Source organism: Lycium ferocissimum, chromosome 7 (assembly GCF_029784015.1).
Source record: "Lycium ferocissimum isolate CSIRO_LF1 chromosome 7, AGI_CSIRO_Lferr_CH_V1, whole genome shotgun sequence".
In the NCBI taxonomy this organism is placed as follows: domain Eukaryota; kingdom Viridiplantae; phylum Streptophyta; class Magnoliopsida; order Solanales; family Solanaceae; genus Lycium; species Lycium ferocissimum.
Genome location: NC_081348.1, coordinates 17547749 through 17575626, shown reverse-complemented (window position 1 = coordinate 17575626; position 27878 = coordinate 17547749). Strand labels below are relative to the sequence as shown.

General features: G+C 35.8%; 3 protein-coding genes across 3 annotated transcripts; all 3 read left to right on the top strand.

Annotated features, from left to right (window-relative positions):
• The first annotated feature begins 816 nt into the window (after positions 1-816).
• On the top strand, positions 817-13885 carry LOC132061984 (phytyl ester synthase 1, chloroplastic-like). Its single transcript, XM_059454650.1, is given in 16 exon segments — positions 817-987; positions 1130-1438; positions 1441-1614; positions 1867-1918; positions 3130-3185; positions 4006-4164; positions 4265-4369; positions 4891-4997; positions 6064-6185; positions 6847-6955; positions 8174-8304; positions 10289-10415; positions 10577-10675; positions 11773-11886; positions 13006-13103; positions 13210-13885. Coding segments are annotated over 15 exon segments (1977 nt in total). The 5' UTR covers positions 817-987; positions 1130-1215; the 3' UTR covers positions 13511-13885.
• A 1194-nt stretch (positions 13886-15079) lies between these two features.
• On the top strand, positions 15080-17111 carry LOC132061983 (uncharacterized). Its single transcript, XM_059454649.1, has 2 exons — positions 15080-16529; positions 16666-17111. The coding sequence occupies exons 1-2, from the start codon at positions 15080-15082 to the stop codon at positions 17109-17111; spliced, it is 1896 nt and encodes a 631-aa protein (XP_059310632.1).
• A 2425-nt stretch (positions 17112-19536) lies between these two features.
• On the top strand, positions 19537-20929 carry LOC132062571 (carboxylesterase 1-like). The gene has a single exon (XM_059455115.1). It carries the CDS (start codon positions 19597-19599, stop codon positions 20578-20580), a length of 984 nt encoding a protein of 327 aa, XP_059311098.1. The 5' UTR covers positions 19537-19596; the 3' UTR covers positions 20581-20929.
• The last annotated feature ends 6949 nt before the right edge of the window (positions 20930-27878 follow it).

The following is a 27878-nucleotide window of genomic DNA, read 5'->3' as shown; positions in this document are numbered from 1 at the left end:
AAAATCGCAAGGCAAGATGTATAGAAACTATGCTTATTGAGGCAAAGTTACATAGAAACTATGCCTTGCGGCATATAGTTTTGTAGGATGCCGTACAAGATATAGTTTCTATGTAACTTTGCCCGAATAAGTATAGTGTTAATGAAACGTTGCCTTGCAAAATTAGGTCATAGATCCGAATTTCTTTTTTTGTTTTTTGATGTCATGGATATTTTCGGCCACTATTTTATTACTTAAAGAGCCGAAAGGCAAAAATTAAAGACCTGCGAATTGAGGGGCAAAAATTAAAGATCACCCCAAGATAGGGGCAATCGTCCGAATTGCCCAAATAACTCAAACTTCAACCAAGTGTAACATTTAGTATTCTTGTAGCATGAGTGCCAACAATTAATATTATACCAATTTTAGAAAATATATACATAAAAAACCTAATTTTATGGAGAGAGCATGTGTTGACGTGCCCCAAATTTAGCACCCAAATTTACCCCTGGTTGGGCTTTAAAGATGAGGTGGTGTGAATGAGAAATGGAGGGAAAATTGAAAATTTGAGCAAAGTTCATTTTGGATGAGAACTTTGTCCCTCATAGAAGCACATCTTCTAGCTCATAAAGAGTTAAGAAGAGAGTCTCCCCTCGCGCCGTCATCGTCGCTCTACTTCGACTTTGATCAAATGATCTGATTGATTAATAAAATATTCCCAACGGTCATTTCGTAATTCGGAAAAGACAGGGCCTTTCCGAACAGACACCAAATCAGCTCCAAACAGATATTTTTTGCTCAAAATTGTGGCTATAAATACAGAGGCAGTGCCTCAGTTTCTGCATCGAATTTTGAACTATTGCATACGTTCTTACAAAACAAAAGTTGATTCTTTGTGTTATTTGTTACTAACTTTGAGTTTGACAAAGTGGTACGCGTTTGAGGTACCGCTACTCTTGCGACAGGTATATCTGTTTTATTCTGGGAGGAAGTAATCCATAACCTCAGGTACAGTGAGGGGATTAAATTTCGTAAGGATACACAGTGAATTCTGTGGTCTCGGATATTTTCAATTTTCTGCATTTTTGGTTTTTCCAGTTTACTGGTTTTGAACACAGTATACTAACACTGTTTTCATAAACATATGTAGAGAGAAGACCTATCTTTTGGAGCCTATTCAGTACATGTTCAAAAGTTTGAATTTTGCAGTTTGTGGTCATTGATTGCAGACATATTATGGTTTCTCTTCCGCAAAATTTCTGGGCAGCCCCTCATTTTGCTCGTAACCCAGGCTATAAGCCTCAGTGTATATCTCGAATCACGTGCTTAGCTAGCAGGGACTCCACATTTTTGCCTTCAGATTCTGTCAAAGTTAATGGTGTGTCCTCTATTGAGGAAAAGGAGAAAAGTATCCCTATAGTTGATGTGCAAAATGATCATTTGGATAAGAGCAAGGAGGACATGAAAACAAGTTGGAACCGCTTTGGGATGATGGATATGGAACTCAAACTGTTAAGGATTATCTTGAGATAGGATTGGAGATTATTAAGCCCGATGGAGGTCCTCCGCGGTGGTTTACTCCCATATCAGCTGGTCCTCCTTTGCAAGAATCTCCTCTCCTGCTTTTTCTGCCTGGTAATCTTCAAAATCAAAAGAAAAATAACGCTGGAACAGAGCTTTTATATTAGTTTAGTAGTACGGATAGAGGAATTAATATCAGTATGGTAGTCCTAAAATTTGACGAAAGCATTTGAATCAATCCGATGTAGCAGTACATTTCAGCAAGTCATGCATGCTGTTCCTAGGATACAGTTTTTATTGTTAAATTTGTGGAGGTTTTTTCTAGCATTTATGGATGACTAACTAGAAAGCAATGTCAATGAATAGGAATGGATGGCACTGGCATGGGTCTTGTTTTGCATGAGAAGGCTCTTGGGAAGTAAGTTCCGGACACTCTTCTATAACATGTAAAAATACTTGTCTGGTTCTGGTATTATTCCTATTCTATGCTGAGATACTGTGACATAAGCTGGCCTCTTAAAATCATGCATAAATAATAAATAGGAGACCAATCCCAATACTTTTCTTGTCCATTTAGCTAAGATTAATTGTAGTGTAAGATCAACCCCAATTGCTTTAGGCCTAGCTTATTTGTTCTCCGCTTACTTTTCTGCATCTTAAATGTTGCAAAAAGCATTTCTCATGCGTTAAAGCAGATATGAATGATTATATTTAGTGGTCTGTAATACTCTGTATCTTACACTGCAATCTTCACATATTTAGAACTATCAGTTGAGTTTGATATCGTGTCTGTGTTTTGTCCTTCAATGCCATTCGTGGCTTTGACGTAGTGAGCTCCAAATAATTAAATAGTCTTGGAGCTTGATATCCAAGTGCTATGATTGTTTAGTCGAAAAACTATTGCTGATTGCCATGCTTTGTAAAAAGGTATTGGCTTTCGTAATGGCATCATAAACTTTTATTTATTTGCTTTATAAATTGCTCAATTATAACAGCTGATGACTATGTACTTCAGCAAGTCAGATCATACAGTGGATGACTATTTATTGTGTTAAATCAAATTGACTTTGCCATGTTACTGTAGCGTGTAAGAAAGTACAAAGTGGGAACGCTTTTGTAGTTTATGTTTAGGACTTCAATGTGTGTTTTTATCCAAGAATGGAATGTAATTGTATTTTCTGCTTGTGGTTCTTATCAAAGATTGGGCACAATGGAAGAAAAAAATTCATATAGGTGATATCTACTACTAGGGAATAAAGTTTGGTCTTGTTAAAGAATTTCTAATATTGTTATTACTATTATTTATATATGTTTAACTTATTCTTCCCTTTTAGTTTTATTTTGTATGATGGTGACATGAGTTGAGGTTAACCGGAGAAGTGATGATTCATAGAGCCAACCCCAATTTGTTTAGGATTGAGGCATAGAAGTTGCTGCTGCTTGTTGTGCATACCCTGTGCCTCTTACTATGACTATAAATACCTGTGGTAGAAAAGTTAGTTAACCTTTTATATGCCATGATGCTTGATTTCATATAGTAAGGCTCATTACTCTGTGGTTAAACAGTTCAGTGGCCCTTTTCTTAAACACTTCAGTACAAATTCTTGACTGAATATTTGCTTGTTGCAGAGTTTTTCAGATTTGGTGCTTGCATATTCCTGTGTATGATCGAACACCGTTTGATGGTATAGCATTTCTTCCCCTTATTTAGTGCTTTGTGCGTTGGTTCAATGAGAAGGCATATATTGGGAATTTATATTTATATTTGCAGTAATTATCGATTTAGAAACTTTACCATGCAATCACAGAGCGAAAGAGATTACTGTTAAAAAGATTCATAGGTTTTTGGATTTGCAAGGTTGGTAGAAAGAATTAGGGTGACTACTTGAAGAAAACACATTGAGGTTGATGGAAGGAAATCAATATAGAGGGCTGTATTTGATGTTCTGTATGTCTCTCCAATTATCTCACATATGTCTCTCTTTTAAATGATCAAACTAAGAAGCAAACTATTTGACCACACACTTAGGTAATAAAGATTGAGGAGGCAAGAAATTGGAGTTTATGTTTTCTTGTCTTCTGTTTCTTTTCTTCTTTCAATCTGTTGTCTTTGGGGACTACTTAGTTTTTTTTTTTTTTTTTTTTTTTTTTTTTTTTTGGGGGTGGGGGGGGGATACGGAAAGGACTTGGCACAAGTTGGGAGGTTCTTTATAGTTGTCTTCGTATGGTTAACTGCCTGCCAAAGCTTCAAAAATATGAAGAAATGGTAAAGTTCTTTTTACTGTTTTGGAGAGTGGAGTTGAGGAAAGTCAGCTATGACCTGTGTGGGTTCAGAATATTTGCTTTGTTTATTTTGGAATTCAGCTATGACCTCAGAATATTTGCTTTGACATGTGTTGATTTTATCTGAATGTGTTTTGCTTATGGAACATTTGCATGTGAGATTTATTATAGCTGGAAAAGAAGAAAGTTCATGGTTATAGTCTATTTGCTTTAAATTTATAGAACTGGTGAAATTTGTCGAGAGAACTGTGAGGTTGAAGCATGCTTCATCTCCAAACAAGCCAATATATTTAGTTGGAGATTCATTTGGAGGGTGCTTGGCTCTTGCTGTTGCTGCTCATAATCCTAAGATTGACCTTGTTCTGATATTAGCTAATCCAGGTAAGGTATCAGAAAGAGAGCCTTTTCTTATTGTAACTCTTTTTGGCATGCCACTGCATCAATGATCCATTATCTAATTTTTAGTTTCTACATTTTTCAGCAACTTCATTTGGCAAGACACAACTCCAACCTCTGCTTCCTCTTCTAGAGTCTTTGCCTGATGAAATTCATGTTACGGTCCCATATCTACTGAGCTTTGTTATGGGTATAATTCATCTCTTCCTGGAATATAACCATCTCTAACTACCAACTTTAATCTTGGTGCATTTGTTGAGGTTTTCTTTGATTTCTGACCTTAACAATATCCCTATTTTGCTATTCTTGTTATTATAGCCTTCACGTGTTTCTTGATGGTTATCATTTTCCTTTTAACTGAATAATATTTCATGTGTTCATGTAGAGTTTCTTCTATAAGAAACTTGTACCAGACTTATAAATCTTGATTACTCCTCTGAGTAGTTTGAGAACTTAATTATGAGAAATGGTGAATTTGGAGCCATAAATCAACCTAAAATTAAATTGCTTATGGATTCTTGGTTCGTGTTGATTTATTCCTGTTCGAAAATTGTGTCAAAGAGGACATGTCTTATATAAACCTTTTGTCCTTTTCCCGTCAAAGAGGATATGTCTTATAACCCTTTTTCCTTTTCCCTTTTACATTCATGAACAGTATGCAGTTGCAACTGCCTTCATATTGTCAACAAAAAATTTTCATTTATGCATCAGGTGATCCAATGAAGATGGCGATGGTTAACATTGATTCCATGCTTCCTCCTGGACAAATTATTCAACGTCTCTCTGACAACCTCACTGGTTTGCTGGCAAACCTCTCTGTATGTTCTGCTTGTATTTTGTGGAGTTTGTTTCTTCTTTTATTATGTCAATAAAATTCTTTATTTACTTATCAATAAATGTCTTTTTCTCCTGCATTACGTTGATTCTTTCCTGGATTTAGGCTTTGAATAGTGCCAATGGAGAAACAGTCAAAGTATACACTCTGGTTTTAGCATCATCATATAGTATGTACTAGTTTCAGTTTTAGGACATAACTATGAGATTAACCAGAACGTTAGTTCAGACCGACCTTGCTATCAAATAAAAACAAAATTCCTGGAATGAATGACTGAACATCTCATGACTAAACTGCAAAAAGATAAAAAATTTAAAAAAATTAAATTAAAATTAAAAAATAAAATAAAAATTATAAGAAAACACAATTCATCAAAAATACAAAGATTACAAAAAATTACTAGTTAATCATGTTTTGTAGCAACAAATTTAAAACATCACTTTTTTGAACAAGGCCACAGGAAGATAACTTAAATTGAATAATTGATTTTCAATTTTCAATTGATCAGTTGTAAAAATAATTAATTCTCAGAAGAACTTTATGTTTAATTACTCCAGAAACTCTACTAAGAGAGTAGAAAATATAAACCCAAAATTAGAAGTTGCAGAACATGACTTGTCAAATGAGTTTGGGCTAGTGTTGCCACCCCTAATTGCAACTCACGCTCGAAGGTTCTCAACGTATATGTCCAAGACAGTGAATGACACATACCATTGAACTACATATTTCAGCTAAGTATCTGAAAAGAAAGTTGCTCATAATTTGTATGTAAATCAATGCAGTAATGGCTTTTAATAATACTGTTTAAAGATATATTGGAGAGTTGATGCCACAAAATCTTCTCGGGCATGGAGGAGTTTCACTTAAACAACCAAAACTATTGATAACCTGGGGTCGATACTGCACCTGATGGAAACAAGTCTTTAGTGTGATTGAATCTTGCTTATGCTGGGATAGTCAAATGATTTGAAATTTCTGGTCTCTTTGCTCCAATAGGAAACTGCATAGCATTCATGTTACAGTAATTGTATCCCCCTCTGTTTCTTCAGGGCTTAGCTGATATCATACCGAAGGAAACTCTTCTCTGGAAGTTGAAGCTTCTTAGATCTGCTTCATCTTATTCAAATTCCCGCCTCCATGCTGTTAATGCTGAAGTACTTGTGATTGCTAGGTCTGATCTCTGTCCTCTTTATATTATTGTTAGTGAATTTCTAGTGCAAGATGTAGGTTAAAGCTTTTGCCTCAATTCTGAAGATTTGTTTTTTCTTTTCTCTTTCTTTTTCTTTTTATCATCGATCATCTCATACAGTATGAAGCATATGAAGTAGTGTTTGAACCAAAACATTTACTTCAAATACCTTGCACCACAGTGAAGGTGAAGTTCATGAGTACAGTACATTATGGAGTAGTTTTATCCATCGCTTTGTGAAATTGCAATAATCAGTTTCATGTGTTTGTACCTGGGACAATAACTCATGCAAAACTAAAGGTGAAAGACATACTCTACTTAGGCATTCATCAGTAATTCATTAAGCTTTAGGTGTCATAATAGTTAAAAAGCATCAATTTTCCGTCATAATTATCCATTTAGGTTCTATGATGTGTTTAACCTTTCTTAGTTGATATTCTGAAAGATAAAAAGATCTCATGAAACCTACATTGATATATATCCTTACGAGCATAATTCTGCCTTGTGAGGGAAAATTGAAAATGATGCTAAAATCTTCTGTAGGATATTCTCTCTGTATTCCATGTGTGCATGAGCTTGAATTTTTTCTGCCTATCGGATAAACATTTTTAAAGAAGTGATGGAATTGAATTGCAATGTATAGTGGCAAGGATAACATGCTTCCAAGTGGAGATGAAGCTCAGAGGCTTGCAAATTCATTAAGAAACTGCAAAGTACAATACTTCAAAGACAATGGGCATACTATTTTATTGGTAGGTGAGGAGTTCTTCTCCTTTTGGGATCTTATCATGCTTCTTTGTTTTTCAAAAATAACCATCTGCTTTCTTCGAGTAGTTATTGTCCTTAGTATATATGTAGTAAACTTAATTGGATGGTTGCTGTAGAGAGCCTCAATAACTCTGTAGTGTTTTTAAATTTGATAATTTGATCTAATTCTCAATTGTTTTTCTTGTTTCTCTGGTAGGCAGTAGTATAGATATTGAGGCAACATCGGATTCTTACTTTGGCTTTTTATTTTTTGATAACCGAGAAATCCTGAGGGCCAATGCTGCACGGTTTGAAACTTGGTGGGTACTGGATAATGGCCCGCCCCTCTACCCTTTTCCACTTAAATGTTAGGCTTTTGTTTGCGAAAGGGTTCGAACTCATGGCATGTGCCTAACCTACACGTCACATTTTTGCGCTCTTACCACTAGACTAGAATCCTGCAGCTTGAGTTCTTACTTTAAATTAATGAGCTAAATAAGCTGTTTGCTTAATAATTTACACTTTACATCGACTATCCCACCTTCAAATATATGACAGCGCTTGCTACTTACACTTCTTAGTTTTCAAACTGAGAACCATTGAGTAATGTAAAAGATTTCCACAGGACAAGTGTGTCTGGACATTTTAAATTTAGTATTTGAGAACGCTAAAAAGTTTATCAAGTTCAACAGGAAGTCTGCACTAAAAGTAGCTTTAGAAAAATAAAATAGTCCATTTTACACAACTATTAATTATCATATAGAAGGCCTTCTTCTGTTTCTTTCTTTGTTATTCTTATATTGCAGTTTAACTTATATATCTTGACATACATTTCCTAAACGCTCTCTAAAATTTAAAGCTACAATGGTATCTGAACTTCATGCCTGGCTAGGGTTAAGATAAGTTGGCACCTATTCCTTCTCCATTTCAACTAATGTATATCCTCAATGCATGAGTGAGTGAATGGAAAATCCTATTTTTAGCAAAATGTAGATGAAACTCTATTTTTTGTCTTCTCTGTTTTAGCTTTTTCTAAGTTGTCTGAAAGCAATGGAAAATCTAATCAAAAGGCAGAACATTAGAGATTTTTTTGGATTCTTGTGTTTCGTGGTGAGTCTGGTGACTGGTAGTTTTATTTCTGTAATATGACCTTACAATATGTGGATGGATTCTGTTGTGGGGACTTTGTAACAGTTGGGTTGATTGCCATTTTAACTGTGCAGGAAGATGGTATTAATCTGCTATCCATCATCAAAGGTACTAGCAAATATCGCCGTTCGAAAAGGCACGATTATGTCATGGATTTTCTGCCTCCTAGTGAGTCAGAATTCAAGAACGCCCTCAAGGACAATAGGTAATTGAGCATACGGTTAATCAGGCAAACACTTGGTTGCAGTAGGCCATCGAGCATAAGCTTATCCTTTTACCTTTTTCTATTTTTCCCTTGAGTTCTTCTTTGTTTTCTCGTTCCTCTCTTTCCTTTAGTTTCCCAAGTTCTAGTTTTCCCCGCTGTGGTCTATGGTTAAATACATACCTTCCGAGCAAATTTAATTTACACAAACGAGGATCAACATGAAATATAACATTAACCTAATTGAAAGTCTTAATTGTGAATCCCACCTAGTTAGACCAACAAATTCAAGTAACCTTAATTTGTTCTCCTTTAATAATAAAGACGATGTAGGCAGAAACAAGTATATCAGACAATCGGCGATGAATTCCTACGTTGATTATCAGTTTAAACAACAAAATAATCACTGCCACCTTGGTCAACTATGATTTTTACAAGTTCATGATCCTTCACGGGGAAAAGGAGATGGGAAATCCCAGTTGCATTATAAGTAAATTTGGAAGTGATTAGACGAATGGGTGATTACTAGTAGAGGAATGCACTAATTTGTCATCCTTCCCTTCCGAACTTAATTCTTAGAATTAAGGTTCATTGCACAAAAAGCTCCATTTACATATGAAAACAGCATGGGGAAAACCAAACGGATAAAAGTTCTGCATCTTAACAGAATTTTCTATAATGGTGTGTGGTATATATCTTGAAAATTTCTAATGAGAGAAAGCCCACAGATGCAGTATCTACATCAATGATTACATGTTTCCACATGTATAAAGCACAGATTTGCTTCCTTACATGTTTACCTTCCTCTTTTCCGAGGCTCTCAATCTCCATGTGTATGTGTACAAAAACAATCATGTTGCACACATGTTTAATACCTAATCTCTTTTAGAAAATGATGAGATAATATCTATTCACCTGGACACATGCTAATTCCTGAGGATCTCATCCCTGATTTGACTGTCACTTGATTCAACCTATAGCTGTCACTTTGGGATCGACACTTCATTACTCAAAACGCAGCTCCTTTATTTGGTCATGGTAATGACTGACATAGGCAATCCGATGTCTTTGAAAGATCTTTGGTCAGTCCTTCCATTTAATTGCATTCAGTCAATCTTTTACATCTTACTCAATCAAATTCCATACCCCCCCCCCCTCCCTCCCTTTTTGATTTATAATGCATTTACCATTTTGTTCCTTCTCTTCTTATGACCAAAATGATGTTGCAGTTGGTATCTCAATTTTACTGGTCCTGTTATGCTGTCCACAATGGAAAATGGGAAAATTGTATGGAAGTGTTAGGGCAAAATATATGTGTGTTTTCTTTATGCAACAGAATTTATCAAGAATTTTCTCTGAGAATGCGCAATGTGATGTAATTTGAAAATTTTCTACTGAGAGAAAGTAACATGTCAAAGTTTGTTCAGATGTATTATATTTTGTCCACATACCATCTAGTTCTGTAGTATTTTTTATTTAATTCTTAACAATATTTTAGTTCAGAAGGAAAGAATCAACACGGAAGAGGTGTTAGGAAGAAAAAACAATTTCATGTTGCACACATATTTATTACCTAATCTGCTTTTGAAAACAATAAGACAACATGTACAAATTTTGAAATGCAGTCCTGCTGAAGTCTGCTAAAAGTCTGATCCACTTGATGATTTTTGCTTAATTGAATTACTGGTACCTAATACTGGATTCTCTGCTTATAGATACATGTTCTTCTGTAATAGAAATCTATCATTACATCAAAAGCTCATGCTTCTTTATTTGGTCAAACATGTATGGAGAAAAATTGAACTTCAGTCAATTCAATGTGTACAAAAGCCTTTGGTCATGAAGCTATAACCTAATGAATTAGTCTTTCTTTTTTCCTTTAATACGTCAATCAAATTCACATATTTTCAGCTCCCTTAACAATTTATAATGCATCTGTTAATATCTTGCACCTTGCGGCTAATATTATGCAAATATGATATTGCAGATGGTATCTCAATTTTACTAGTCCAGTTATGCTGTCCACAATGGAAAATGGGAAAATTTATAAGGAGCAAAGGGGTCCCAAGAACAAGGCCCTGTGTTGTTTACCAGTTATCACATGGAACCTACATGTTGATTAGAAAATTACCCCTCTTGTTTCAGAATATTTGAGGCAGAGGAAAATATTTACTGCACATTTAGGTCATAGCTCTCATTGTTTACTCAGATGACTGAGAGTTCAAAGGCTCTAAAGCTTATTCACTGATGTGCTGACTGCCCACACGAGGGGAAGGGAGTCCACATCCCATGCCATGCAATTTGTTTCTTGCTTGCAACAAAGTCACATGTTCTGCTGTATCCTGGTGGTGCCCGTGAGGCCTTACATCGTAAGGTGTGTCATTTCCCTTGGTTTCTCTATAAAAGACAATTTAATTGTTGGCACCATAGTGGATGCATAATAGTTACAAAAGTTTGTAGATTAATTACTGTTTCTTTTTGTATCTCCTCCCACATCTTCCAAGGAAGTGACACAATAGTTGATGAGTCATCGTAATGAATTCTTACAAATTACAAGTTGCCATAGAATACAACAAATGATTTTGCTAGAGAGAAGCCTAAATATAGTCCCAGGTTGATTTTCATATCGGATGTAAATGGTTTTTAGATGCCTTAGAGAATCCATGCCCTTCCTAAGTCTTGTAGACCCAGAGGTTTTCTCCAATTTATTGGATTGAGGATGTTAAGTTTTAAATTTTTATTTATTCTTTCTTTTCGTAAAGGAGTTGTTACCAAAGAAAAATAGAGTATTTACTATTGAAGGCGAAGTAATTGTAGAGAAAGGCACCCTAATTTTAATAGAAGTGTTGAATTGTGTGAACGCCCTCATTTAAAAGTTTAAATTATTATAGATGAGACACTTCTATTTATTTAATTATGTCTTTAACATGCCGATGTACTGGTCATATTCTTTTTCATGGACCAATTACATGATTTTTTTTTTTTTACCCCCGGATATCGATGACGCTCAAAGAAGACTTCTACGCTAATCAAAAATAAAAAATAAAAAAAAATTGTAGAAATCCCACTTTGGAGTTTGGATGACATTTGGTGATGAACAATTTTTTTCTTAAGTTAATGCTTGGATTGATGCTATTTTAATACTTCACTTCTAACATAATAACAAGCACCTTATATTCTTGAACTTCGATAGAGCTAATCTGGTCATAGTCTCTTTTAATGGTATATTAGAACCGGTACTCGGACATGTTTTCTTTTAAGTGTTTTTTCTTTTTAATTAATTTTCCTGTTCTGTTTTTTAACTGCTATTCACAAAGTAAATTTAAGAGAAAAACTGGTGACTGTTGTCTACTTGTCTTCCAGTGTACCTCATTAGAATGAGAAGAAAATAACAATAACCTCATTGTCGTCAAGTTAGGTTTTTCCTTGTGATGTCATTTCCCTATGTTGATGGTTTTCTATTTGTTGTAGGGAGAAGAGTACAAGGTGATTTGGCCTGACCAACCAGAATTCATCAGAATGGCTGCAAGATTTGGTGCGACAATTGTGCCGTTTGGGGTTGTAGGGGAAGATGATATAGCACAGGTTTGTTAATGCTGTCCTACATATATTTTCCTTTGCTACATTAGAAGAAATAGTGTTGCTCTTTGGTTCCTTGATATTACTTCCCTTAAAGCTTTGATTATCTATCTGTTAGCTTGTTTCTTTTCATATTTGGAAGGTGCATAGAGTTTTCTCGTCTCTCGGGTATTTTGAATTTTCAGAGAATTTAGTTTTGTCGGAGAAATTAGCTCATAGAAAATAGAAGGAGAAGAACAAGGATGAGCTCTTCACTTATCCCCTTTGATCTGTAAATAGTAACTGGTTCAACTAAATATTATTATTCTGGGCAGATGCTTCTTCCTTTTTATCACCATTTCCCGTCCAAAGGGGGATTCTTGTACTTCTATCTCCCCTTTGTCCAATGAGCCAATGACAATCTCTATCTCAACCTTCGGAAATCAGAAAACTAGTTATCTTTAATTTTTACATTTTGTTCCGGTATTAACTGATTGATACTTTTATCTGATTAGATGAACATATTTGAACACTCTTTAACCATTCTTTTTTTCTTCTGTGAAATCTGTATCTGTTTAATACCATTGACCATTTTAGTTCATTTTCTTCTTTTTATGAGGACACAAAGATGACATCCCGATCTAAGCCAGTGAGCCAGCATGTTTCCTTTATTTCAATATCATTCTTAACTAGTTTCAAGGAGTTAAAAGTCTTTATAATACATAATATCCAAAAGTGAATTAAAAATGAATTGTGAAAGATATCCTTCTAGGAAGGTGGATAATCTAATTCCAAGAGGATAATCCAATGGAGCTTTGAGCTTAAGGTCCTCAACTTCCCCTAGCCCTTTCTTGCCAACCTTAGCATTCCCCTAAGAAAGTTGCAGTTCTCTTCAAATAGTCCAAAAACAGAAATGTGGACATTCAAAATGGCAACAAATGGAATGTGTTCTATATACACAAGTTTTGCTTTATGCATGCCTTGTAAGCTACAGTGCTCTTCATTTTCAAATTATGAGGGTGGCTTCATAGTGAAAATAGAATAAGAGAGTGGGGAGCTGAAGAGATTCTTCATACATGAACTTGGAACTAGTTTTATGCTATATCCCAATATATTATTGCCTGATCTTATTTGTTTTGATTGCAGTTAGTTCTCGACTATGACGACCTAAAAAATATTCCTATATTGGGTGATGGGATAAGGCGTTATAACGAACATGCAGCCAGGAGGGGTTTAACAGTCAGGTCATTTCCTAATATTTGATCTTGTCTCGTTTCCTAATATTGTCTCGTTTCATTCTGAACCATTTATTGTTATATCCTTATAACCGTTCCATAAATGTTTCTATAGGACGGACATGGACGGGGAGGTCGCCAACCAAGCACTGTATCTCCCGGGTGTTTTACCTAAGATACCAGGTCGTTTTTACTACTTGTTTGGAAAACCTATTCATACAAAGGGAAGGAAGGACCTGGTGAAAGACAGAGAGAAAGCAAGAGAATTGTACTTGCAGGTAAAATCTGAAGTTCAAAATAACATGAATTATTTGCTTAAGAAAAGAGAGGAGGATCCTTACCGAAGCGTCATTGATCGGACCGTGCATAAAGCATTTTCTGCAACGTTTAATGATGTCCCAACATTTGATTATTAGGTGACCAGTTAGAAGTTAGATTTATTTTTTGGTAAATGATGTATATGTATTCATGGTTCAATTATATGTTGTATAATAATATTTTTTGCCACTAGATATGTCCGAATATGAGCAAGTTCCCCACCAATAAACTGTGGTTAAATATCAAATCTTTATGATAACTTGCATCAGTGTCTTTGATGAAGCAGAACCAGTTTTTAGTATATGTTGGTCATATGAAAGCACATGCCTTATACCATGTGAAAATGTGTGTGGATAGAACCATGCAATCAGCAGAGTCAACGATTCACAAATTTTAGTGCTTCTTGATCCTGTGGGTCATCAGATTAAGTACCACACTTTTTAGATTATTAAATGTTTGATCCTACTTTAGTTCAGTTTCCAAGCTAAGCAACTGACTAGGCTCCAGTCTGAAAACTCAACTGCAGTTATTTTTCCCAGTTAACATGTGCATCAACTGCGGCTGATCCACTACAACAATTTTGACATTTTCTAGTGAAGGGACATTAATTTGATCATTATAAATATACTTAAAGTGATCAGATCTTTTCAGGATGGTTAAGTCAAATTTTCAACTGTAGCAAGATGATATATGCTGTTCTTAAAAAGCATAATATTCGGATTCCAGACCTATTTGTTGGTTATCACAAGTTGTTTGGAGCTGAAGTTGGTGCATTTAACTGAAGAATTTGAGGGATACAAATTCTATGGTTCATTGTCTAGCTCATCCAGATAAGTTTGCATTAGATTCTCTTTTAAATACATATTGCCCGTTTTAATTTATGAAGTAGGTTGACTGGACATGACGTTTAAGAAAAAAAGAATTAAAATCTTTTGGCACTTATGGTGTAAGCATGCCACAAGATTTTTGTGGCTATAAAGTTTAAAATTCAGTTATTTCTAAATATAAAAATGTTCCTTGTCCAAAGAAAATGGGATTAAAAGGAAAAGAAGCAATTAAGGATGTGGTTTAATTATTTTCAAAAATATAAAAATGTTTTTTTTTCATCTATCCTTTTGTAGTGCCAAAGAAAATGAGATAAAAAGGAAAACACAATCATCATCAAAAACAAAGCAAAAAATAGTAATTTCTGTTGTTAAATTCCCTGGAAGAGAGGTTTACTGAAGTTTACTTCAAGTAAAAGAAGAGAATCTATTCCAATTACAAGTATCTTTATCTAGTAGCTGGTTCTAATTCTTGGAGGCTTAAATCGCAATCTTATCCTTTACTTGAAGAGTGAAATATTCACATTTATCTCTTATACCCTACGATTCTCACAAAAAATATTTTGTTCCCTTTGTCCTGCTTGGCCCTATTAGCCCTCTCATGAAGATAAATCAATGGAAATGAAAACCTCATAGCCAGGCAAAGTATATGAAGAATCTGGTTCTTTCACATTATGGACAAAGCTAAGGGAATCCAAAGATTAAAACAGTAGAAACAGAATAAAGAAGAGAAATGATCCATATGCAAATACTTTTCTATATAAGGAGAAATTTTAGCTTGCTTTAAACTAAGCACACAGAGAAAAGGATATAGTTTTCCCATCTCTAGTCTAAGAATAGTTTATGGCTGGTTATGGCAACGGTGGAGGTTTTAACACCTACAAGGGGGCGCAAAGATACCCAGATGATAGGGGGAAGCCAATTACAACAGTAAGTGACTACCCTGATCATGTCTGTCATCCTGTGATCACTGCCTACTCAACCGAACATGGCGTTGAGGGCTATATGGTGAGAGCTCAAAGAACTGTTAAAGTTCGTCGTAGTTATGGTCTACTAGACAAGTACGATGTGCACGAAGAATGGGACGATCATAGTCCTAGGAAGGTCCATGACTTCTTTGATAAAATTCATAATGAAGCTAGTCCACCAACTCATCCCCCTCTTTTGAGCTCTCCAAAGTGGAGCACTAATAAGCCTAGTTGGAGAAATGAAGATCACGACTCTCCCAAGTACAGTAAGCATCGCGATTTTAGTGACAAAGATTGGGAGAAGTCAAGTGGAAGCCCTCTTCGCGATAGGTTTGAAGGGTTGCACCTTCAAGATAATCGCGGATCAAGTCCATATAAGTACAAGAATGATGGTTATGAAAATCCTAGCTTCACTCACTCCATAGGTTCTCCCAAGGCTGGCCATTTCAAGGACTATGGGGTCAACAACACAAGGGATTCACCACCAAGATCAAGATTGCCTCGTGAGGATTGGGACAGCAGGAGAGGTGATGATGATTATGTAAAAAGTCCATATAGCAACAACCAAGATGATTATGGCAAGCCAAGATTCAATGGAGGTTACAAGAAAACTAGTCCTCCACTTAGCCAGGCCACAAACGATATTGGCACTGCCATGAAGATCCTTGCGGAAGGTAACAAACCTCTGGCTTCTCCTACTTATGCACCACACTCACATTTTCCAGCATCTTACTCGACTCCACATAAAAAAGAAAGTTACCCTGAGAGAACTCAGGGTGGAAAGCCTCTGGTTTCATCTGTTTCTACACAACCAACCCATTATCCGACATCCGAAAGGAAAGAGAGCTACCCAGAACCAACAAAAGGAATGAAGACTCTGTTTTCCCCTGTTTATTCACAACAACCACATTCACCAACTTCAAGCCCGATACCTCAAAGGAAAGAAAGTTACCCTGAAAAAACGCATGGCCCAAAACCTTTGTTTTCCCCTGTTTATTCACAACAACCACATTCACCAACTTCAAGTCCGATACCTCAAAGGAAAGAAGGCTACCCTGAAACAACGCATGGCCCAAAGCCTCTGTTTCCCACTGTTTATTCACAACAAGCACATTCACCAACTTCAAACCCGACACCTCAAAGGAAAGAAAGCTACCCTGAAACAACGCATGGACCAAAGCCTTTGTTTTCCCCTGTTTATACGCCACAATCACATTCACCAACTTCTAATCCAACACCTCAAAGGAAAGAAAGCTACCCTGAAAATATGCTACCACATGGAAAGAAAGCAAAACACACATGGCCCAAAGCCTCTATTTTCCCCTGTTTATACACCACAATCACATTCACCAACTTCTAATCCGACATCTCAAAGGAAAGAAAGATACCCTGAGACAAAACACGATGTAAACTCTCATTTTCCCCCTGGTTCTACTCAACAACCACATTTTTCAACTGCAGATCCAAAATCTCAAAATAACGAAAGTTACCCCAAGAAGACAAAAGGTTGGAAGTCTCTGTTTTCCCCCGCTGCTAAGCAACAACCACACTCTCCACCAACATCACATTCAACACCTGAAATGAAACAAAGCTACCCTGATCATGAACCGCGAGGCTGGAAACCTTCATCTACCCCTACTTCTCCACCAAAGGAACAATACAGTCCACAAATGGAAGACCATTACCCTGAAAAAATCCAGGCCAGGGAGCATTTTCCACCTCCATATGAGAATACACAGGAACCGCGCTATGGTGCAATCGTCCCACCAAATGCAACCATTGATAGCAGTGAGGCCAGGAAAAGGTATGCTAACTTAAAACCAGTGTCCCCAGCACAGAAGAAGTACTCAGGAACAATTGATAGCAGAGAGGCTGTGAAAAAGTACAATGGTGCATTTGTTCCATAGAGAAATGCCAACATGTTTGGAAATTTCACATTTAGCTTGCTTTATGGAAGATGGTTTATGCTGCAATGAAATCAAAAACATCATATACACCTCCTTTCTTCTTTGTGAGTGTGGTGATGTTTTCTTGAGTGTTTGTGTTTGAATAAAAGCATTAAAATATGCTGGTGTGGTAAGTATTACTTGCTAATGTCGTCGTACAGTTTGCCTATGTACTTGTGATTGCATATGAAATGAGAAGAGTTGTGTTTATTATATGTCAATTTCATCATGGCTTGGTATATTGAGTCGTTTGTTTTTCAGTCAGCTTTGGGAACTGGATAAGTGGATAGATCTCTCATTCACTTGACAAAGTTAGTACGGATATCAAAGTCCATTTTCGGGAAGGACCATAGTTTTAGACCATAATTTGTTACTACACTACTTGAAATCATCCACTTGATCATTTAATATTGATTTCAAATTACTTTAATCTAATTTCCAAATTTACTGTAGTTTGGCCAAATTTATTACTCATTCTGAAATAAAATTTTAAAAAGTGAGTGGTAGTCCACTGGCCTATCCATGGTCTCAGGTCAGGCCTGCTAGCTTGTAGTTATATGGGACTTTGGACTAAAATTAATTCTCTTAGATCATGTTAAGTACAAAAAATTAAAGGAGTCCTTTAGACGTTTCTTGTGTATATTAAGCCTGTGAGGAAAAAAATTGGTTTAACATTACATAAACTAGTTGAGTGTAACCAATAATGCTGTAAACCTCTGTACCTGGCCCCTCGAGAAATGACAGACACAAATGGGTTATATTACGACAAGAAGGCAACAACTATAATTCCAAACGATTTAGGGGTTATAACTTTATTTATTTGAACTAATATCGAGAAATCAAAACTTAAAATTCACACGAATACCCGATTGTACGTATAGCTGTTTTTAATAAGTGAAAACCGAAGTCAAATTGGAACCAAGGATTAACTACGTACTTTAGGATGTCTTTATAGAAATGAAAAAATCAGGCAGAAAGATCAACAAAGAAACAGCAAAATGAAAAGTAAACGAAAATAAAATTCCAATATGAAGCAACTCATGAGCTGATACGGGAAACCAACTATAGGAAGTCTCATTACAAACAACAAAAGGTACGACAAATTGGAACGAACAAAGTTCAAAACATGAAATTTGGAACGACGTGATTGAATCTGACTTATATACACTGACAAAGATAAATGATTTTTACTTTGTACTAAGCAATCTGTCTTATTTTCTAGGTTACTAAAGTAATGACTCTTCTTATGAAATGTATCTTTAATTATCTTTTAGATTACATGATTGTATAAAGATTATTTTACACTATGCTAAGTTAACCTCTTTGCCAAACAATCAATTCAAATTATATACACAGTTTCAAACTTTCAGTGAACCTAGATCGAAATATACATGACTTTGGGGTATCTGAACTGTCAATTAGAGCAAACCAAATTAAACCAACACTAGTTGCTTGTTGATTTTCCTTTTCACGTGTTGAAGAATTTTCAAACCGATGGAAATTATTCCTTGTAGTCATGGTTTGAATCCTTTACCTAGCATTAATTTGATCCTCATTTTTTTAGATTTTATATGGTCAATAATGAGCCAGTTAAATATTTCACTTTTGTTACTTATTGTTCACATTTTATATGGTAAATGAAAAGAAAAATCTAACATAAATTAACTAAAGCTTCAAATATTATAATATAAAACTTTGTTTCATTTTAGTGATTTTTTATTTTCTTTTATATAAAAATAAAAAGAAAGAAAATGTAAAAAATAAGACAAAACAAATCTTGATGTATAAAAAGAATGTCAAACCGTAACCATCAAACCTGTCAATCTATTAAACAACGGTAATTACTAATGTGGGAGCTTGGGGCCATAGCCCTTAGTCACAGCTTCAGGGAGCAAAACAAGGTTATGGACCTACTAGCGAAGGAAGGAGCAAAGACAACTTTTTTTGTGACGTAGTTTCACTTAGCAGCTCCTCCTTTATTTGCCCTGGATACACATAGGGCGCACAAACTAGAAATTACTTTTTTTAGGCATATTTTGGCATTTAATACTATTAATCTGACTCCAGAATGCATAACTTATTGGTCCAGTTTAATTATTAATATTAACGTCCTTTAACCAAAAAAGAAATATATGTATCAACTTCAAAAAAATTCTAGAAGCATTTATTTGAAGTTTTATTTTAAAAAGATGAAGGAATAATTGTCTAAATACGACTAAAAATTGAATGGTTCGACACTTCATGCTTCAAATATTTGTCAATTTCTTTGACATTATTCACATGCCACGAGGTTTTACTATGTTCACTAGTATTTTGTTTAATCTTCTACGACTGATGATTTGAAAAGGTTATACGTAAGGCTATAAATATCTCAACATTGCTCTCTTATACATCACCAACACTCTTCTCCATCACTAGTCTAACTTGTCCAATTTAATTACCATTTATGGCTGATCAAATTGCTCTAATTGATCCTAATGTCGATCCTTATGGATACTTAGGCATTATTCGTAACACTGACGGCTCTATCACACGTCCACAAAATTCACCAACTCGTCCATTTGCCACCACTACTTCTGATCATTCCTCCGTCTTCACTAAAGATCTCATCATTAACGCCACAAAGAACACATGGGCTCGTATTATCATCCCTCGTGAAGTACTAAACTCGAAAAATAAACTCCCTCTTATTGTATATTTTCATGGTGGAGGATTCGTACTGGCAGCTAATGTAGACACACCAATCTTACAAAGTTTTTACGCAACACTCGTGGCTGAAATTCCAGCAATAATCGTGTCCGTCGATTATCGATACGCACCTGAAAATCGACTTCCAGCAGCTTACGATGATTGCATGGAATCGTTGCATTGGATCAAGAACACCTCTGATGAGTTGCTAACAAAATATGCTGATTTTTCTAAGTGTTTTCTCACGGGCACTAGTGCTGGTGGCAACATTACTTACCACGTAGGTTTACGTGTCGCTGGAGGTGGTGAATACCTTAAGCCTTTAGAAATCAAAGGGTTACTTTTACATCATGCTTTTTTTGGTGGGAATGAAAGGACAAAATCAGAATTAAGATTAGCTTGTGATAAGATGTTGTCACTAAATGTGAGTGATATTATGTGGGAGTTAGCGTTGCCTATAGGAAGCGATCGTGATCATCCATATTGTAATCCGATGGTGGAGATTAGATCAAATGGAAATTTGTTTGATCAAGTGAAATTACAAGGTTTGAAGATTTTGGTGATTGGCTGTGATGGCGATCCTTTGATCGATCGACAAATTGAGATTTCAAAGATGTTGAAGGAAAAAGGTGTGCAAGTTGTGGATAGTTTTAGTGAAGGAGGCTTTCATGGCTGTGAGTTTCTTGACGACATGAAGTTAAAGGAATTGGCACTTGTTGTGAAGGAGTTTGTGAGAGCTTAAGCACTTATGGCAAGTGATGTTTTGATGAAATAACGCCAATCATAAAAATAAGTCTATTGTAGTTTTGCTTACGAGTTTGGCAGAATCCAATAGTTTTGGCTCAAAAATTATATTTGTATTCAAAAATTTACTTAAAAAACCTTTAAATTTTCTAGAATCCATAAACTCAAAATCTTAGGTCCGCTTCTATTCAGATTTTGAGTTTTAGAGTTCCAAATAAGTTGCAAGCATTACTATATATTAGTACAGTTTAATAAATTGGAATGTACCTAAAGTCAAATAGCTATTTGGATATTACAGTTGAATAAATTGCTATTATTAATACATAATAATCATTATGATTGGCCGATTGGGGGTCTCATGATCGTCGACGCCATGCGATAAAAGCGTACAAGGTGGTGTTGGTATTTTCTTTTTTTTATATATATAATCGTTCCGAGTCAACATGAAGACCTAGATTAATTTCACAGATATATATCTTGCCACCTCCCACCAAAGAATGATTATCAGGTAACTCTTTCAAGGCGCTAAAACAGATGGGAAGACGTGATCAATAAAAAGTGTTGGTGTCTCAGGTCCCAAATATTATTGAAGATATAGTCATTAAATAAAATGTAGGCGCACTCTTTCTAATTATTTAACTTTGTAAATAAGATTGTCACATATTTCACATGACATCAGAATAAACAAAAGTTTTATATTTTAATTTGATTATCATTTATTATTAATATGAATTTTAATATGCTTTATGTGCTTGGTCCTCAAAAAGAATCAAATCTTCGAAACGCACTCCCGCATGCGGATGGGTTTTCTTTTATTTTTCGGATCTAGAATCACTTTAGCTTAATAATAAGATGAGTATCAAGTAACATATTCCCAACCAAAATACTGTTTTTGGTCAGGCGGGAATTCAAAAATGTCACACCTAAAACTTACATTTAACCAAGCAACTTTTCAACTCTGTTCACTAGTTTACCAAAAAATTCCTTATGTCAAGGAAATTAAATAGATTATATATAACCAAAAGAAATTGATTTTTACTCTATTTGCAATTTTGCACAGTATAATTTTTCAAGAATTAAATCCCCTTCCTTCAAGCTAGCTCCGCCCCTCACCCAATGAACCTTATGGTCACTTGGCTATGATCCACAACCCTCCAATCAACCGTTAGAACACACATTAGCCGACATTAATTCAATTTTTTTAAACTAATATAGTGGTGACGCTAGTTTGAGCGCACCTTAATTATTTTATTGGATATCTATTATCTTCCATCATCATCATATAATAAACACTAAAAAGCTCAACTCATCAATATTTAATTAAGGCTGAACTCATTGGGAGACAAATGTAGTTGGCAAAGATCTTTCACTTAGACACCTCAACTAAGTGAATGCTAACTTCATGTATCTCCCGATATTACAAAAAATTTACATGTAGGTCCTGTTGACCCACAATTCTTGTCACAGGGTAAACACTCACCACTTATTTTCTTGGTGGAAGATTTACCAAATTAAACTCCAACTGTTAAATTGTCGTGATGGAGGAGGGCTCACCATGTGCTATATATGTTAGAAATGACTCTTCACAGCCACTAGCTCTTTCTAGATCTGTCGGTTGAGTATATTTAAGTTATGATGGAAAAGTTGCATACCATTGGGGCCGGGAAGACCATAACGCTAGTGATTATTCCAACTGGGGTTACGACGTAAAGCAGCAAAGAATAAATAAAATTTGTTGTAAAAGTCGGCAAATAGGGGCATTTCTGAGGACGAGAACAATACTAATGGAGAAGACAATAGCTATAATAGGATTGGTTTTGACTAGAATGTTCAAATCAGCTGGTATATATTTGACACAAATTTGCATGGGATGGTGATGGTTCTGTATAAGCTAGGCAGAAAGTTGGCCGGCCATTGACAATGTATTCCAATTATAGGTCAAGCAATATTATGGGGCAATTAATTAGGGCAGCCGAAAGGTATGTAATGGCAGGTGGCCTTTCTTTTTTAGGAAATACATTTTTTTTTAATTATTTTTTATTACATAGTGGATAGGGGAAAGAGAAATAGGGAAGGGGATTACAACGTGGGGATTCAAACCCTCACCAATAAGGTGAAAGTTCATGTAGTCAACCAACTGAACTACTAGATTCCTACTTTTTTAGGAATGACATAGGATGTGGTTGTAAATTTTTCAATGCAAAAAATCAGTCTCCTAATAAGGCATGTAAATACATTTCTTATTTTCTTTTTTGGAGATGCAATAGTACTAGAAGAACATTATCATTCATTAATTTTATTTCCTTTACATTTCTTGATGTTAGTTCAATGTATTTGTCCGTGTAATGGTTTCTCAAGGTGGAATACATATATTTCAAAGAAGAAAAAAAAAACAAAAAAAAAGATAGAGAAGGAAATGTCAGAGCAGTAGACCCTGGCTTATGGTCAAATTCATGCGCTGTGGTAGTTGGAAAAAAATAAAATTAGAAAGTTGAATGCTCAGAAAAGTATTGTACACTGAGGGTATGTTCAATATGGAGGAAAAAAATTTCCGGAAATTTTTTTCAATTTTCTCATGTTCGTTTGGTCAAAAATTATGGAAAACATTTTATTTAGGAAAATAAGTTCCTTAAAAATGGGGAAAATGACTTCCTAATAAAAGTAGGGAAAACAAATCAACAATGCATTCCACCAACCACCCAACCCTCCCCCAACCACTCCCCCCACCCCTAACTACCAAACCCCAACCACTCCCGCAACCATGCACCACCCCACCCCCCAACCACTCCCACAACCCATGCACCACTCCTCCCACACCACACCTTATCACCAACCCGCACCCCACCACCAACCCCCCCCACCCCCAAATTTTATTTTTTTTTTTCAAGAAAAAAATTCTTTTGGGTTTCTACACCACCACATCCCTCCCCCTGCGCACCACCACTCCCCACTCAACCCACCCCGCACCACCCCCACCCACCCCAAAAAAAAAAACTTTTTCTTAAAAAAAGAGTTTTAAAAATTTCTTTTTTTTTTTTCACCCCCCGCCCAACCCCCCACCCCCGACACCCCATCACCCCCTCCAAAAAAATTATTATTTATTTTAAGTTTTCTTTTTTGATTCTCTACACCCACCCCATCACGCACCCCCTACACCCCCCCCCCCCCGAATTTTCTACTTCCTATTTAATTTTACCTTTATTAAAAAATTATAAAAATTGAAAGTTTGTGTGGTTATTGAAGGGGCTGGGTGGTGTAAAAATCCGAAAAAAAGTAACTTTTAAAACATTTTTTAACAATTTTTTTTTTTGGGGGGTAGAAAATCCAGAAAAGAAAATTTAAAACTTCAATTGGGGGTGGGGGGCTGGGTGTGGGGGTTGGTGTGGTATGGGTCACACGCCGAGGGAGGAATGTGATGGTTTAGAAAAAAAATTTAAAAAAATGGGGGTGGGGGGTGCGTGGTTGTGTGTGTGGGGGGGTGGGGGGATGTGGTGGTTTAGAAAATCCCAAAAAAAAATTAAAAACTTCAAAAAAAAAAATTGGGGGTGGGGGAGTGGGGTGGAGGTGGGGGGTTGGTGTGGTATGGGGTGGTGGGGTTGGGGTGAAGTTGTGGGGCTTGGGTGGGTATTTTCCTCAAAATATTTTCTACCAACCAAATGAACATGAGAAAATAAGTAAAAAATTCATTTATTTTCCGCTACCTAAACGGAACATGAGAAAATAAGTAGAAATTTACTTATTTTCCAAGAACACATTTTCCAGGAAAACATTTTCCTCCATACCGAACACACCTTGAGGGTGTGTTTTGTATGAAGGAAAATGAATGTTTACCTCAAAATAAGTTATTTTCTTACTTATTTTTTGGAGTTTGATAAGTATACAGAAAATATTTACACAAGTACACTTATATATGATCTAGGCAAATATTATGAAGGTGGGTAGGGATGGGGTGGGACTAGGGATCGGAGTGGGGGGTGGGTGGTGTGTGTTAGGGTGTGGAGGAGACAATTAGTAAGGAATGTTACTTAAGGAACTTATTTTCTCGATCTACTTCCACAGGAGAAGTCATTTCTCATTTTTAAATAGCTTATTTTCCTAGAGAATGGTTTCCAAAATTGGAAAAAGGCCAAATATACCCTTGTACTATTGGAAAAGGGCCAAATATACCCCTCATTATACTTTGGGTCCAAATATACCCCTACAGTTATACTTTGAGTACAAATATACCCTTTCACCGTTAAAATTGACTAAGGTGAAACCCAATCCCACATGGCATTAATAATTTAATAAAATAAATGCCATGTGGCATGCCACATCACTAATTAGACCCAATTACCTCCACCACTGCTACACCATTATGCCACCACCATTTTACTAACTCGAAAGGTAGAAGAAATTATAATGCTTCAAATTTTCTTTTTTCTCTTAATAAATATAGTTATGAATGCTTCAAATTAACTAAGTAAGAAGGATTGGAGAAAAAACTGAAAGTCAGTAGCCTAGTGATTGGGAAAAGTCAATGTTGGGATCACAGGAATTAAACACAGTTGGCCTTCCGCCCATTCCTAATCAATCTATTTATATTTGGGATATGTCTGTCTTGTATTGATATCCGAAGCGGAACCCATCTGACGAAATTAAGAGAACAACTGGAAGTTTGAGTTTTTTTTACTGGGCATGATAATACATCAGAGGAGGAAAATAAGAGGAAACCAAAGGGAGCTGTGAAAATAACTCATATATTTATCATCCAACACTAAAGAAAATGATTTAGGAAAAGTCAATTGAATCATTATAATTTCTTCTGCCTTGGTGGTGGCATAATTGTGTAGCAGTGGTGGAGGGAGAGGTGCTAATGGTGAAAGATGAGATGGAAGGAGAGGGGTGGAGGTAATTGGGTTTGATTAGCGATGTGGCATGCCACATGGTATTTATTTTATTAAAATATTAATGTCATGTGGGATTGGATTCCACCTTAGTCAATTTTAACGATAGAGGGGTATATTTGTGTCCAAAGTATAACTGTAGAGGTATATTTGGATCCAAAGTATAACGAGGGATATATTTGGCCCTTTTCCGATAGTACAAGGGTATATTTGGCCCTTTTCCGTTCCAAAAAAATTGACCAAATAAATATGGAATAACTGAATAACATTTTCCAAGAAATGTTTTCCTCCACAGCAAATGTACACCCCGAATCTCCTAGAAGCATCTTTCACACGTGAAGATTAAGCATTTAATAGAAATTTGTTCTAGTTTTTCAAGCAGGGAAGCCAAGGTAAACATGTACCAAAATATCATATGGTAGAACTCGAAATTTGAATTTACAAGTTGAAAGAACTAATGTAAAAGAGAAACAATCCAAGTCCCATCGGTCATACAGTAATTCAAACAAGTATCGCGCTATTCTAGTTGTCTCTTAGCTCATGTTGATTGTGTCAAACAATAAATGAGACAACTCTCTTGTCGTATTGTTAAATGGATACTATAACTTTTATGAAGACTAGATCTTATGCTATGAAAAAAATCAAAATAAGGCAGCTAATGTAATATTGTAAATAATAAGGAAGGTTAGTATTACGAATCGAAGGGGAGGTTTCTGATATTATCCTAATCAGAATTTATGCTTACAAAACCTAAGCTCTCTTTCCTTACTAGCCCAACTGCCTTCTTTTTCTTGTAAGCCTACGCATTTTTAGTTTGACCAATTCTTTCATTATCTCTTCTTCTTTTTTTCGCAATTCGAAATCTCATTCTTCCGGAACAAAACCCCTAACTCCCTCCGTTTTATTTCCGTCATTGACCTTTTCATTGTAAAAATACCTTTAAATTTATATTTTTTTGTAATTAAATTTAAGGGCATTCAAGTCACAATATAAAAGGTGCTTATCATCACTTTTTAAACACACAAGTTGCTTATTATCAGTTTCAACATTTTTATCCAGACATGTAAAGTACAAAAAAAAAATCAGCACTTAATACCTATCTGTTACTTTTAATCAGCTGACCTAAAGTGAACTTTGGAAAGAATTCCATGATATGGAGAAATGTAAATTTAGAAATAGAAGATAAGCAGGAATATGTCAAGACCCATGGATTGAGCAGATCATACTAAAGGATGAGTTCCCTAACCTGTATAGACTGGCCACACATAAGAAGCTACAATTGCAGAAAGCAGAAATCATAAAGGCTGGCATTTGAATTTCAAAAGGATGTTCTAGAACAGCTCAGCTATTTGGGAGGTTCAGTCAACAAACAATCCCATCTTCAGAGGGGGATACTCTTCATTGGAATGCTGAGAAAGATGGATAGTATACAAGTAAAGTCATGCTGCAACAGGACATTTATGAAGTCAAACATTAGAAAAGAAAACCTTGGAGATCAGAGATAGAAATTTTTTGTAAGCTTATTGGAAATCCTTCTTTTTTGTAAGCTTATTGGAAATCCTTCTACGTGGATGAATCGAGCCTGTTCCATTTGTCGAAGGTGCAGGGAACTCTAGTCACTCTGTTTCGTAATCTTATTTTTGATGCAATATATGATATCCAGTCTCATGGAGATGGATATTTAATTAAATAAAATAAAAAAGTTTCAAATTCCAACATAGGACGGAAAAAAAAAACTAGGGGATTTCCTCTCATTTGCATAAGCCTTGAGGGGCACCCGATACCTATGCTAGTGAGAGGTAAAAACTAACAAGTATCAAGTGGAATAGTTGAGGTGCACACAAATTGACGCAAACACCCCCATCATGAATAAAGAAGATAGTAGAAGAGGAAAATGGCATTGGAAGATGCTATGGAAGATAGGAGCTAATTTGCTTTGTTTTGGATGCATAGGCAGTACAGAGTCATGGTTGACCCAAGATAGTATACAGAGGAGTATTCTTGATTCGCAACAAGAGCTACATGTATGAGCAAGCTCCTGAATCTGCCAGCCATCTTTAACTTCAATGCACAAAAGCATGGCAGATTTGGATTCTCTTCCTCACCCTTTTTGTAGCGGGCGATGTCAGATTGTCAGGTACTTCATAAGAAAATCTACACAGCCGAGGACAGAGAATAAGAAAGAAGCTCAGAATCCTGTGGAAGAGAGTACAATTACCTATACTATGGACAGTTTGGCTGGAGAAAAATCACACATATTTTGAGGGCAAACCAACTGCGACTTTTTTGTCTAAATCAAGATGTCTTCAGTTTTTGAGTTTCTGGTGTAAATGGAAGTATGTAAAGGATCTAGGATCGACTTTAGATATATAGGACTCTGATCCTGGCTGGATGACGGGAGCTAAATCAT

Excerpts from the sequence above, each read along its gene's own strand:
- LOC132062571 (XM_059455115.1), top strand. The coding sequence starts at position 19,597 with ATGGCTGATCAAATTGCTCTAATTGATCCTAATGTCGATCCTTATGGA.
- LOC132061983 (XM_059454649.1), top strand. The coding sequence starts at position 15,080 with ATGGCTGGTTATGGCAACGGTGGAGGTTTTAACACCTACAAGGGGGCG. Across the intron at positions 16,530-16,665 it reads CAAAGCCTCTATTTTCCCCT|ATCCAAAATCTCAAAATAAC; the intron begins GTTTATACACCA and ends TTTCAACTGCAG.